At 41.9% G+C, this 13,246-nt stretch overlaps 1 protein-coding gene across 1 annotated transcript in view; it reads left to right on the top strand.

The window, feature by feature from the left end:
* Positions 1–3,451: 3,451 nt before the first annotated feature.
* Positions 3,452–13,246, top strand: part of nhsl2 (NHS-like 2) — a 113,672-nt gene continuing 103,877 nt past the window's right edge. Inside the window, exon 1 of the mRNA XM_055021278.1 lies at positions 3,452–4,031. Within this exon, the coding sequence (XP_054877253.1) occupies positions 3,749–4,031 (283 nt within the window). The 5' untranslated portion in view covers positions 3,452–3,748. The remainder of the gene's footprint in view (positions 4,032–13,246) is intronic.

Below are 13,246 nucleotides of genomic sequence, written 5' to 3'. Positions count from 1 at the left end.
GGGTGCGGTACTGGGGGGGGGGAAGGAGGGTGCTGGCGGGTGGGGGGTGGGTGGTGTGGGGGGTGGGGTTGGGGGGGTGGTGGGGGGGGGGGGGGGGGGGGGGTTCTCGCTGGGCGGAGAGGAGAATGGAGAAAGGGATGGTGAAGTAAACTGGAAGAAAATGGCTCAAAATGACACGATGGGATTTAGGGAAAGATATTTGCAGACTGCAATATTTAAGCAGTTAAATATTGAGTGAATTGAGGAACAGTGAATAGAGGAATCCTGCCATCTTCACCAAAACAAGCCTAAACCTAAGCAAACAGTTTGGAGAAAAATCTGCAAGACAGCTTCTTAAATAGGCGTACCTTGGGATGTATTTTAACGCAACACCTCAACCCAGATATGATGTCAGGGAGAGAGTTGTGGACCTCTACAGGTGTCTTTACTCCTGGGGTGGAATCTGCTGTTGCCCGAAGCTGCAACGTTTCTTTCCTTAAAGGACAGAATTATGCTAAGTCGACTTTTTTGAGCTTTGCATCATGTCATAATCCTTCATCAAAAACATAAGTGAAGTGCTGAGTTTCAGGAAGAGTTTCAGGAAGAGCAGGAGTTTTTGAAGAGACAACGGCCCAATTTCTAGAAATTGAATCAGTAAGTAAAATTTCTTTCAAGTTATATGGCATTTTTGTAACAACTGAAGGTAACACAGTTACTTGATTGTGTTATAACAAAGCACTATAAGCCTGTAAAATACATTTAAAAATTACATTTCTGTATTCGGTAGGAATGGATCAAAATTACAGCAAACTATCTTAAGAAGCTTTTTAAAAGCTGCCCAAAACATTTGAAGTCGTGCCATTTCAATTCAATTGTCCAGAATATTAAAAATATCTATTCAAACTTTTGAATTGGAATAAAATGCAAGATAAATCCCCCCCTTTCTTTTTTCCTGCATTTTCAGCAAAAAATAAATAATTTTTGGTTAAAAAACAAACAAACAATAAAAACAGAAATATTTTAGCCTGATTCAAAGTCAGCTGCTCGATGTGGTAACGATGGAGAAACAACTTACCACTACAGGAAAACCATTTATTCGCCGTCATTGGTGGCTATGCTAACTAACCTTAGCATTCACGGCGGACTCTACTGCCAGAAACTATCTGTAGCATAGCAGAGAGCAAGGATGAGCTTGATTGACAGCGCTAAGCCCCTCCTCTTAGCTCTGATTGGCTGTTTTTAATCAGGCATGGCAGATTTTTGCAGATGGCAGTAGCGCCACAGCGAGGAGCTCGATTTTTTTCCCACGGAGTATTTCTCTCGCAATGTACCGTCGTGACATGGTGACGGTCTTAACGATTTATTCATGAAAGTTACGCACTGCAGCTTTAAAAAGGGTGAGGTGAGGTCAAATGACAGCCGTCGGATTCCCTGCAGAAAATACGCTCGCTCTGGAGGGCCACGTCACGAACGAGACTCTCCCAACCGCTCGTGTGCCGTCTCATTTTGCTCAGCTGAGCTCCTGTTATCGCTTTGTGGGGAGGAAGAAGAATCCTCTGTGGGCAGCTGGTAATGTGGGTTAACCGCACGGCGCTGGCTGACAGCAGAATGTTTTCAAAGGCGAAGGGGGCGGCAGGAAGAGCCAAACACGCCCCCTCGTCTTCTAACGAGGAGCTTGTGACTGAGCTATGTGATGTGTCTGATAAGCTCCACGGACATCCCAAACTGGGGTCAAAATCACATGAAACTAATGTAAACAGAAGCATGGTGGCTGACGGCTGGTGGGAGTGAGACTTGAAATTACAAGATTGCTAGCTAGTTAAAAAAACCGATACAGTTCATTCTTTTTTTTTAATGAAAGTTCACAATTCCTCAGGAACCCTTTGGTCGGGCTGGGCTAAGCCTTGAGAACTGCATGCTGCAGATTTAGCGCGCTGTCTGAAACATGCTGTCAAGAAAGCGACATGTTCACCGCGTAATTTATTCAATTAACTCTATTGAAAAAGCTTTTATTTCACTGACATTCGTGTTGATTTGGGAAAATTACGGCCTCCAGCCGATGAACTGGGTGTCTCAGGAAGTTACACTGCAAAAACCAAAAATCTCACCAAAGACTTTTGGTCAAGTTACTCATGCAAATATTTTAATACTCTTGAGATAAGACAAAACTAACTTCCAAGCAACTTTTTAGCAAGACGCAGGAGCTTGTTTTAAGTCAATAATTCCTTAATATTGATGAAAAAGTACTAGTTTCACTAGCAGAATATTTAACTTATAACTAGTACTAATCTCTACCTCTACCTCCAGCATCTATTTCTTCCTTCCACTCAACTTTCCATTAATATAATTGAATACAGTATTTAGTTGGCAGCCAGATTCTTCAGCAATGATCTTTTGTGCACTGGCCTAAGGCAGAGGGCATCCATCCATCCAACCAACCAACCAACCAACCAACCAACCAACCAACCAACCCACCCCCTTTGTCCCTAGTGGGGTCAGGAGGGGCGCTGCTGCCCATCTCACGTTCCGGGCGATGCCCCGGACAGGTCACCAGCACTGAATTAGTTTTGACAACTTTCACGTTGACGAAAGATTCTTCCTTGTTGACAATTTCAACCTGAGATTGAAAGGAAGTGGGAAGTTTACTTTGTAAAAGTGAAAAAACAATCCTCATTGTGTTGCCATAGTTACACACTGATGCCATGAGTGTCATTTTTGTGTGCGAGTTTTGGCTTCTGCCCAAGCAGCCCTCATCGAATAGTACCCCAGTGATACGAAGCACCGCTGGCCGTGGTGATGCCCTTCAACGGGAAGTTGGGCCCCAAAATCTGATTCTGCCCAGGGCGCCACACAATCTTTTGCTGGCCCTGCTTACTGTCCCTTTTTTGGTTGCTTCTTTTTTTTTTCTCCTGAAAAGTTGAATTCCTTCAGCACGTGATTATTATTATTATTATTATTTTGTTTCTTATGGAGTTATGTAAGCCCAGTGAAAGTGTGAGGAGCAGCACCTACGTTTTACCCGGGCTGCTCTGTCCATCCACCCATTCCCTCCTCATCCATCCTCCGCTCTCAGCTCTCTTCATCTTCTCTCCCTCCTCCAGACAGACCTCTTTTTTTCTCTCTCTCTTCCCCCACTTCTCTGGGAAACTGTTGCGCTCTGAGTAAAGACGACCTGAACTCGATCTGATCGCTGGTTGGGCGCCTTCAAAATAAAAGCACGCGTGAAACGCAGGCTAAACATGCCAAGAGGGGCTGGGGAAGCTCAAGGAAAAACAAAACATTAAAGGGGAAATCATACATGAAACCGATGAATAGGTTGTTATAAAGCGCTATCGACCAAATGTCGAGAAATAGTTTGACTTCAAAAATATAAGCTTTTGGCTTCAATCTTTTGTAGTTAAGGATTTATTTATGTGAAATATACATTTCCAATTTCTAAAAGCCAATTTTTGAAACACTGATTTTGAAGTTTGAGCCGGATGTCTTTCGTCTCAGATTCTGTCCAACATTCCGAGCTGCAGCTGAGACTCTCCTCCACACACACACACGCACTTACAAATCTGACTCCCAGTCCAAAACAATGAGTGCGCACGACGCGCAGCCCGCTCCAAACCTCTCCAACAAATGCGGACATTCCCCTCCAGGACACTCCGTAGCATGCGCCTCAAGGAGAAGCGCCACGGGAGCATAACTTGACGGCCACTGGAGTTTTGGTTCGCCCCTCTTCTCCTCCGCTTTTAGGAGCGCGTATGAGTCCGCGGAGGAAACTATGCCGTTCTGCAAGCGCACCATTCTCCCCAAAGATGTGTGCAAGGCCGACGGCGGCGGGAGGCTGCGGGAGGAGGCGTTCGGGGAGCTGGCGGACGTGTGCGGCTCGTCCCTGTGCGCGGTGCTGCGGCAGCTCTCGGATCTGTCCCGGCACTCGGTGAGCATCCTGGAGGAGCTGGAGGGAGAGCTGGTGTCCGTGTGCCGCCGCTCCGGCGCGCTGGAGGGCAGACTGGTCCTGTTGCGGAGGCACGTCGCCGAGCTGCTCAGCAAGCCCCCGCCGAGAGGTAAGAGAAGAAGAAGAAACAATAAATAGTGAACTCACCTGGAGTGAGTGTGCGGCTCCCAGCCTCCTCAAAAAGTGGTACAAAGCATCATATTTACGTATATAAACGTGCGACATATTAAATTCATTCACAAGAAATGAGTTGAGCTTAAATACAATTCAATTCGGTTGTGGCAGGACCATTTAGTTTTAAACATTGTCTTATTGTTTATATCATATTATTATAGTCTTATTTTATTTTCACAGGACTTTACATTTATGCCAAAATTTGAATCTTTTCACGTGTTCTGTTTCTAGAAACCAGCTAGCTTCATCCTTGCTAGCTCGGGAAAAGCTAGCTAGCTTCATTCGTGCTAGCTCGGGAAAAGCTAGCTAGCTTTATCCTTGCTAGCTCAGGAAAAGCTAACCAGCTTTATCCTTGCTAGCTCGGGAAAAGCTAGCTAGATTCATCCTTGCTAGCTCGGTAAAAGCTAGCCAGCTTCATCTTTGCTAGCTCGGGAAAAGCTTGCTAGCTTTATCCTTGCTCGCTTGTGTAAAGCTAGTTATCTTTTTTACGACCATTTTAGCTAATTGCAAAGTTATTGTCGTTTGGCTGGACTATTTTGATTTTAGCTAAAATGCTCACTGTTGTTGACAACCCATTTGATATTTTTATGTGCAGTTTCTGTTTCTGTCCATTACTGTTGTGATACCGGTCTTAAATTCCATTAATAATAGTCTTAAAAAGCCTTATAGTTGAGTGGTGAAACCATGTTGTCTAGAAATAGAAAGTTGTACTTTTGTGTTCTGTGGCTTTTAAATTTCCAATTAAAAACGGAAGCAGGATATTGATTAAAATCTCACATGAAACTTGAGTTAACGTGACGTCAAAAGGAGGCGGAGTTCATTAAATTAGAGAGAAGAAAAACAGCAGGTGAACATCTGCATGCAAGCTCCTTCTTTCTTATGAGTTCACATGACTTTTACTCACAAACTTGCTGGTTTCCAGGATGCTCCTGAATGCAGCACAAGAGAAAACACGTGAACTTGGGCTGAAATGCAGGGATGCTTTGCGTGCTTTTGTTTTGTCACCTTACCTGTCACACGTGTCCGACTGGCTTTCCTCCCGACCTGGCGTCATGTTTTGTCTCGTTTTTGTGTTTTCATTCCAAAGCCCTGCAGATGTCAAAGCCCAGCTGTACTATTAAAAGTGAGTCATGTACGGACTCGGCTTACAGCGACTCATAAAAGTGATTTAATAATTTGCATGTTTGTAAGGCGCATGTGTGAAGTTTCTCGTGAAGCGTACAAGTGTTCTCCTTTAAATCTGAGTTTTTTGTGTCCTTTTCTGAAAGCCTCAGAAAACAGCGCAGCGGGAGTTGGATACCTAGCCATGTCAGAAGCAGATTTGCTCTTCAAACGAAGGAAACCAGGATATTTCAATGGTTTTACAGTTGATTTTCATGAAAATCTTGATCAGGTTTACGCAGCAAGAGAAATAACAGCACTAATAGTAAAATCTGCAATGATACTCATGCAATTTTGAGACGTGAAGCACTAATTGTAGCTGAATTAGTGCACAATTTCAGCATGTTCCTTCTGTGTGCATGTAATGATGTGATTGAACTTTCTTACTTGTCTAATTTATTAAGCACACCTTGCTTGTCCCGGGTTGGACCCAACGTTTGGCGGGCAAAAACATTTCCAAGAGATTTTAGCTCATGTTGACACCACAGCATCAGACAGTTTCAACAGTTTGTATGACTGATAAAGTTTATGTTGTCCTGATTGCTCTGACTTTATTTCAAAGTGTCACGCAGAAACTGACAAGAGTTGATACTGACCGTAGACAGAGCAACCTTTTACCTAAACACGGCGCACTGACTGATAGGAAAAAAGTGATAACATTTTTAAGTTTCTGCCCATCTGGTCACCAGTCTGGGATGTTCAAACTCAAAAGTCGAGCGATATCAGTTCTTAAACGATGGGAAATAATTTATTAATTGCTTGGTCTTCCAGCGCTCCTTCACCTGACCCTGAAATCGCCATCTCTGATAAAGCATTGTGATGGCTGCATGATTTATTTATTTTGATTTTTCATATTGATGTGCTAGAATGACTCGGTGCTTCTCTCTTTTATATTACCTTTTTTGGCCCTTATGCGTACAACTCCAATAAACTACATCCAAGTTTGCGGTTATGAAGTTGCACTGTAGTATTTTGTTAGCCTGGCCATTGCTGCTCTGCGCAATTTCGCTCTATTCTCTGTTCCTTGCAGTGTTCTGTCTGGGCTTTCTCCCATTGAGCCGGATTTCAAAACCGGGCCAATCAGCGAACAGAAAATATCAGCGATGATGTAGATCTTTTTGAGACGACCGTTCATGTTAACTCGATGTTTGAAAGCACGAGCTGAACAACGACAGGCAGACCACAACTTTAAAACAGTGCAGAAAATCGTCGTCGTCTTTCGCAGCTTTTCCTATTTGCTGATTGGCCCCGGGTGAAATTCTGCAGGAGAAATCGTGCTCAATGGGAGGAAAGCCTGGATGAAGGGAGATGAGAATTGAGCAGATTTGCATCGGAAGGCAGTGGTAAACTGACATTACACATGTCACGGACAAACTTTATTGATTGTATAACATTTAAAACGTCAACAGAGTCCACAGCAGTCGTTTCTCAACAGCCGAGAGTCTAGACCCTCTGTACAAAGCAGAAAATAATTATATTTGGATTGCATTTGGCCAAAAGCAGGAGCGCCAGCAACATTTTCTGCACGAGTAAGGCGCCGCCCAGATGGAACAATGGCAGATTTGCACCTTAGCATTAATCTCTGCACAGACTTCGCACTGGTTTCCCTCCCCTGCTTACATTACAGGCCTCAAGAGTGACCAAAAGAGTGAAGCAAGAAGGCTGCTAACATGAGGCAGCCAGCAGTCTGTCTGTGTGTGAGAGTTAGTATGTATAGTATCACCAGACAGAAAGAGAAACACCCTTTAAACACAGACCAGATGCGGAGCTGGAAGGAGAGGAAGAAAGATTGAAAAAAAAAAGAGAAGAAAAAGAAAAGCAAGCCTTCCTTTAGCTGATTTCCCAGGGATCTGTGTGTGTAGGTGCTCCTCTCTCTGGTGCTGGGATGCATCATGATTCCAAACTCAAAGTTCTGCGTGGGTTCTTCCTGTTTCGCTACCACGTGGGCAGAATCACACAGCTTAAACAATCAATACACGCGTTGTGGGAAACTTTGTCTTCACTGCGTCTTTATCTGTTTTGATTTCACCTCCGACTGTTTCAGTAAAGATGGAAAACACTGATGTTGAAGTCACTAACGTAACGAGCTGAAATGTTGTTTTTGTTGTTGAATTTAACTCAAGGGCTGGCATAAGATTGCCAAAATATGACAATATTTATAAGAGTTTAAACAAAACCGTTCTATTTAAGACTTACTGGTGCTGAAGTCGTATGAACCATTAATTATTACACTTCCAATGGTGTTTCTATAACATGTTATTTTGACTTGGATACTTTGACCGAGCTAAATGGAAAAAAAAACTGGTCCATTTTTTTATTTTTTTTGCACAGATTATTGTAAGCTATTCTGTAATTGTGATCTGACATAAAAACGTAAAACTTTAGCCTGTTTATGCTGCAGTTGACGGTGGTGTTGCTTCTGGATATATTTAGTGCAATCTGCTTTGTGAATCGAGTGCAGAAAAAAAAACAGATAAAACGAAGCAGATTGCAATGATTTGCAAATTGCCTCGCCTATTTTCTCTTTTTTTATATGCGATAATGTTGAAGCATTATACCAATTCTACTAGAACACACAATTAGCGCGCCAATAAGGTCGTTTTTTGTAAAAGAGTATATACTTCCATTTGTGAATTTATTTAAGTTACCTGACTAATCCCTGTCACTGCCACCTGCTTTGACGTTTGGCTAGCGTCTGGCACTTGGGGGATTTCAAATTTGCCAGCTTGAAGCCAGCTAAAATTCCCCTTCCCCCTTCATTCATGTGCAGAAAAATCACTCGCACGTGTGCCTTTCCGCGAGAAATAACCGCTGACATTCCCCCCGTCCACCTGCCAAAAGAAGGGAAACGAACACTGAAACACATGTTCCGGCCCCAGATGAGGGGATTTTTTCCACCCAGCTCGGAGTTTGTACAAGAGTCAGATCTCCCTCGGCCTGTTTCCAGAAAACCGTTGCGCAGAGGATCGAAGCTGGGTTCCTCTGCCCAAGGAGGAGGGGAAGGAGCCGCACTGATACAGAGAGGATGTTGCTCTTGAGTTAAGGAAGGATGATATCAGGGGGGAAGGCGTGCATGTGGGGTACACTTTCCACTGGAAGTTGTCACTCAGAAGGGCCTGAACTTGAGGACTTTGTCCTTTGGAGCGTTCGCACACTGGACTTATTTCCTGCCACGTTCTGTTGGCTGCTGTTCACCATAAGGGGACAAAGTGTCCCAAGCATGTCGAAGAAAGCAGCAATGCATTCCTTTTGCAACATTTTCAACCAGAGTTTTCGGATTGCATCTTGTTTTTATGGGCTCATGTGATTAGAGAGAATACTGAAACATTGGAGTTCTGGGCCTTTGCCAAAAACATTGAAGGGATCACTTGCATCTGTCAAAAGGGGTGTGTGTTTAGTAGCTATGAGCAATAGTCTGCAAGTCTTTAAAAAGGTCTTAATTCATGTGTCTAAAATTAAGGCCTTAAACTTTCTTGAATTAGTTTAAAAAGTAGTAAGTTGGCCTTAGAAACGTTAATCTCATACATGGAGATTTCTGTCTGCGATAAGCTTGAGTCACACTCAGACATCTTCCTTGCTTTCTGTGGCTTGACGTGGTTGAGGCTACCAATAACAACCTGCTAACGTATCTTTGTTAGCTATTTGACTGTCGCCTCGTCAACTATTACTGCCAGTTGACTAGACAACGTCCGCCTTTGCCAGTGGCTCACTGTTGCCAACACAAAGCTTAGTACCTACATTTATTATTTTTTTAGTCTTTAATTGAATTATAAGTGGCAATTTTTAAAAAAAGGTATTAAAAAGTCTTAAATTTGACTTGCTAAAACCTGCAGGAACTGGTTATATTTAGTAGAAATTCAGATTAGTTGTTCACATAGACCATAGCTATCGGCTGGTCTGAAAGAAAGCCAAGACCAAAGTCGACTCCTACTACTTTAAAACAACGGTAATCTAAAAAGTCTCACAGTGTATAATGCTATCATTACTTTTAACCTTGGTCACACTTGCTTTGGATGGTTATTTACAGAGATGTCAGTAATTATTCATTTAGAAAATGGACATGTGAAAGTATGAAATGGTGCGCCACCATTTGAGCTTCCTGTGCAAAACATACCAACAAAGGAACATTTAAATCGTTACTGGTCCAAATAACTTCCTGTTACACACACAAAATGTGCACTTTAGCTCTTTAAATAGCCATAGAAAGTATGTATTCTAATGAAGAATATTTTATTTACTGACTTAACTGCTTTCCTTTTCCGTGGGGTAGACACGCTGACCAGTTTGGGATCATTGTTATGGATCATGAACCATTGTAAATAATCACAGCCCTTCATGGATTTGAGTTTTTTTCTTAGTATGACAAGAGTAAATGTATCGCTTGTCTGATTTGTAGCTAGATCTTAAACCAGAACAATGTTCCGAAAAATATAAACTATTGCTTTACACTGAATGAAATGTGCTAGTAAAAGATGACTAATTAGGATATTAAAAAAACATACTTTGTGTTTTTGCTGCATAAAACTAAATGCTGTTGAAGGAAACTTTGAAAACTTAATTCAATTCTTAGGCCTATATCGAGTTAAGGCTGGTTTCTATGTGGTTAAGCTTTTATTTTACACTTTTATTTTGAAGTAGCTAACGGGTCTAAAGTGTTTGTTGAGGCAACAAGAGCGAATTCTTCCTCCCTCTTCTCGTTCTCATGGGTATGTCATCCTAATTGCTCAAATGTCTTTCCTCCAACTCTGAAAGCTTTGAGAACAAAAGAAGCTCAAGTGAAAACTTTACATCAAGCCGATATTCATTCGATTTTTCTTTTCTTTTTTTTTTTTTAAATCAGGAATCTCTTAATGTTTGACGACTCAACTTCCCGGCTCCACTTTTATAATCCCACACAAGTTTTAATTTTTTTTTATTTATCGTGGATGCAGGCCATGTGCCTCAATAAGTTTCCAGTGTCAGAGTCTGTCCTCTCCTCCTCATCCTCCCCCACCATCGCTCTCTTCCTACAGGCGATGATTCAGAGGCTTTCGGACCATCTTCCCTCCGTCCGCAGAGCACGAAGAAAGGCTTTTATTTTCAGAGTCCACGCGCAACTTTTCAAACCTTAACTTTGCAGAGTTGCCAGAAGCGATTTGATTAGCAAGTTGGAAAAAAAAAAAGTTGGAACTGAGTATCATATTGAAATACAAGGTATTTTTTTGACAGCAAAACAACGCTCCATGATTTTTTTTATTCTGTTCAGATGAAGCCATTTGCATTGCTTCCTTATGATAAAGTGCTCTTATAGCGCTCAATGTATATTGAAAACAAAAAGACATATTTATTTTTTCCACATTGTCAGATTTCTTAAATTAGCATCCAGACATGCAAAAATAAGTTCTGTAAGAACCTTCAAATGTTGCAAAAATCACAAATAGATATAAATAAAGCTCTAGAAGCTCATTTGTGTGTTTTTGTGATTAAATTCTGTCGCAGAGAATGCCATCACTGAGGTGAACGTGGTGAAAAACGACCCTCAGACGGGGAGCAGGGGTCGGTCGCGCTCGTGTTGGCCTGCGTGTTTATACGTGTGAGACGTGAGACAAAGTGCCGTTGTTCTCTGCAAAATCAGCGCGAGTCACGGCGAAAGGTCAAAAAGTCGAGGAGAAGAAAACCAGCTTCCTGTCACGGTTCAGTTTGGTTATTTCTCTTCCTCTTTCACAAATTCATAACAAAAAAAAGGTCCTGGATTCATCATTTCAGAGGACTTTACATTCATGCACATGGTAGAAGTAATAGAAGTGATAATATCGATGTTTTGAGACCATTTTCAATAAATATCATGATACTGCAAACAAATTAATTCTTTAATTAAAGTTGAGCTGAGCCGACTGCGATCCTGAGGCAACAGTGGGGTCCTGAATGTGCTTAAAACTGTTAAAACTGCATCAATTTGAGCTATTTTCATTGTGGTTGTGGCTCAAAAACCGCAGACCGCCACTTCAAACGGTGTGAAAATGTGTTTGAAGAGTTTCTTTAAAATAAAAAAGCAGCGCTGTCTACAAGAGACAGGAGCACCGTAAAAAATGTGCACAAAATGTTGTCGATGTTTCGCTTACGTTAAAAAAACACTCAAGCGACAAGCGGCATAAACTTGCGAGTAGTTGGCTATTGAATGTAAAATTTTCCAGGGCTCACGATTCAAGATCTTGGGAAATTCTTGCTTTTTTTTGGCGTTTGAAATCTAATGCATTATTGATACGCGTGTTGAAAAAACATTTTCGTCCTCTGATGAAAGTATCAGCGTCTGGCCATTGATCACGTGACTTGCGTGATCTGAAAACCATGGTTTTTCGGAATTCAAAAGATTTTGACACGACCCAAAAAAAAAAAACACCACATAAATACAGTGCAAAAACTTTATAGAGTGAATTTGGAGGTGTTTTAAAAATGTGTGTTTTCATCAAGCTGGTTTATTTTCGGAATTCCAGTTTGCGCAGTTTTATGGTCAGTGGAAATGGAGCGACACGGAGAAAGACACGGAGCGCGTCGCAGCTAAATGAGCTTCTGGTTACCAAAGACGGAGCTTGAAGAAAGTCCACCTTATCGTTGCAGACTGGTGTCCAACAGTCAGTCTACTTCCTGTCCGTTTTTGAACGTTTGTCTTGGGCTTTATCGTAGTAGGAGAGAATTTTCGTTTCCAAAATTCTCTCCTCTGTGAAAAATAACAAACGCCTCAGGACTTCCAGAGCGCGGGAACAGACTCTTTGTTGAGGTTTTGTGTGAACACAGCAAGCTTCCTGCCCGTGTGGGCTGGGTTCCCGCTGTTCTCACGTTAAAGATCTCCTGTTTGATCCGAGGGCACGGATCAGGGGACGGTGTCTAACCCGTCTCCTGTAGAACTGATCCCAATCACAGAGAAGAGAGTCTGATGATGTCTCAGATATTCAAACTGCGTGACGGCGGCAGCAGCAATGTAGACACACAGGAAGTAGGCAGGACCAAGGAGCAACCTCGTCTGCTTTGGTAGCGCCGCTCAAATCACGATCTGAGGGACTTTCATTGTTGCTGGGAAATCTGCAACGTTGGACAAGAGTGGATCATGCTGTCCAACGAGAGCGCAGAGTGGCCTGAAATGGATTTTTCTATTAAGAAACATGCAATATTATTTATATTATTTGGTTACAGGGCCGTTGCAATGTGTCAATTAATTGCATGATAAATTAAAATGAGCTCACTAATTTCCATTTTCTGTCAAAAACTGGATTACAAAGATCTTCCGTCTGGTAAATTAGTCTCAACTTTATTTGTTGTTTCTATTGTTTTATTTATTTTGGAAATTTAAAATGGCTTTTGGCTCCAGTGTTAAATGTCAATTGGAATTTAAGGTTTATTAGTTTTTGAGAATGCGTTCTTGCATTATCATACCGTTACTGTTATATAACGTGAAACAACTTCTGGGACAATTTATCGTCTAGCAAAAATTGTTGTTTGGCTCATTTGATAGGAGCATTATTTCACATAAATTAGTAAAAATCCTTCCTTGGGGTGGATATATGGTGGAATTAATTTTTATTTAAAAAATAAAATTACATGTGGCGCATTAAAACAACCCCTTTAATGCCAATAAAACTGAAGCATTTTTTAAAAAAGATATTTCTCCACGATTTGAGAATTACCAATCAATGGCTGTGTGTCTCTGCAAAGTGCACCATATTCAAGTCATCTAGTCTCCATGACAGTCGCTAGATGCTGTCTTCATGGTGACTGCTAGCTTGGCTTGCATCTCGGGAAACTATCGGCTCTTTTTCGTCCTAAAAATTACAAACATGAACGTGTGAAGAAGCTGCAATTCCTTGAATGGCCACTTGAGGCTGTTTGAAAGGTCAAATGCCACGGTGCTCTGCTACATCTGTCGTCTACAAGTCCAACAGACTCCAGCTGACTACTTTTTAACGCTAAGCAATCCCCGTGTGACACGCACAAAAAAAAAAAGGTCCAACAATC

The sequence above is a fragment of the Poeciliopsis prolifica genome, unplaced genomic scaffold, assembly GCF_027474105.1.
Source record: "Poeciliopsis prolifica strain line A6 unplaced genomic scaffold, Auburn_PproV2 SCAFFOLD075, whole genome shotgun sequence".
NCBI classification, from domain to species: domain Eukaryota; kingdom Metazoa; phylum Chordata; class Actinopteri; order Cyprinodontiformes; family Poeciliidae; genus Poeciliopsis; species Poeciliopsis prolifica.
Note: the sequence above shows the minus strand (reverse complement) of the source record. Positions and strands in the feature narration are given on the sequence as shown.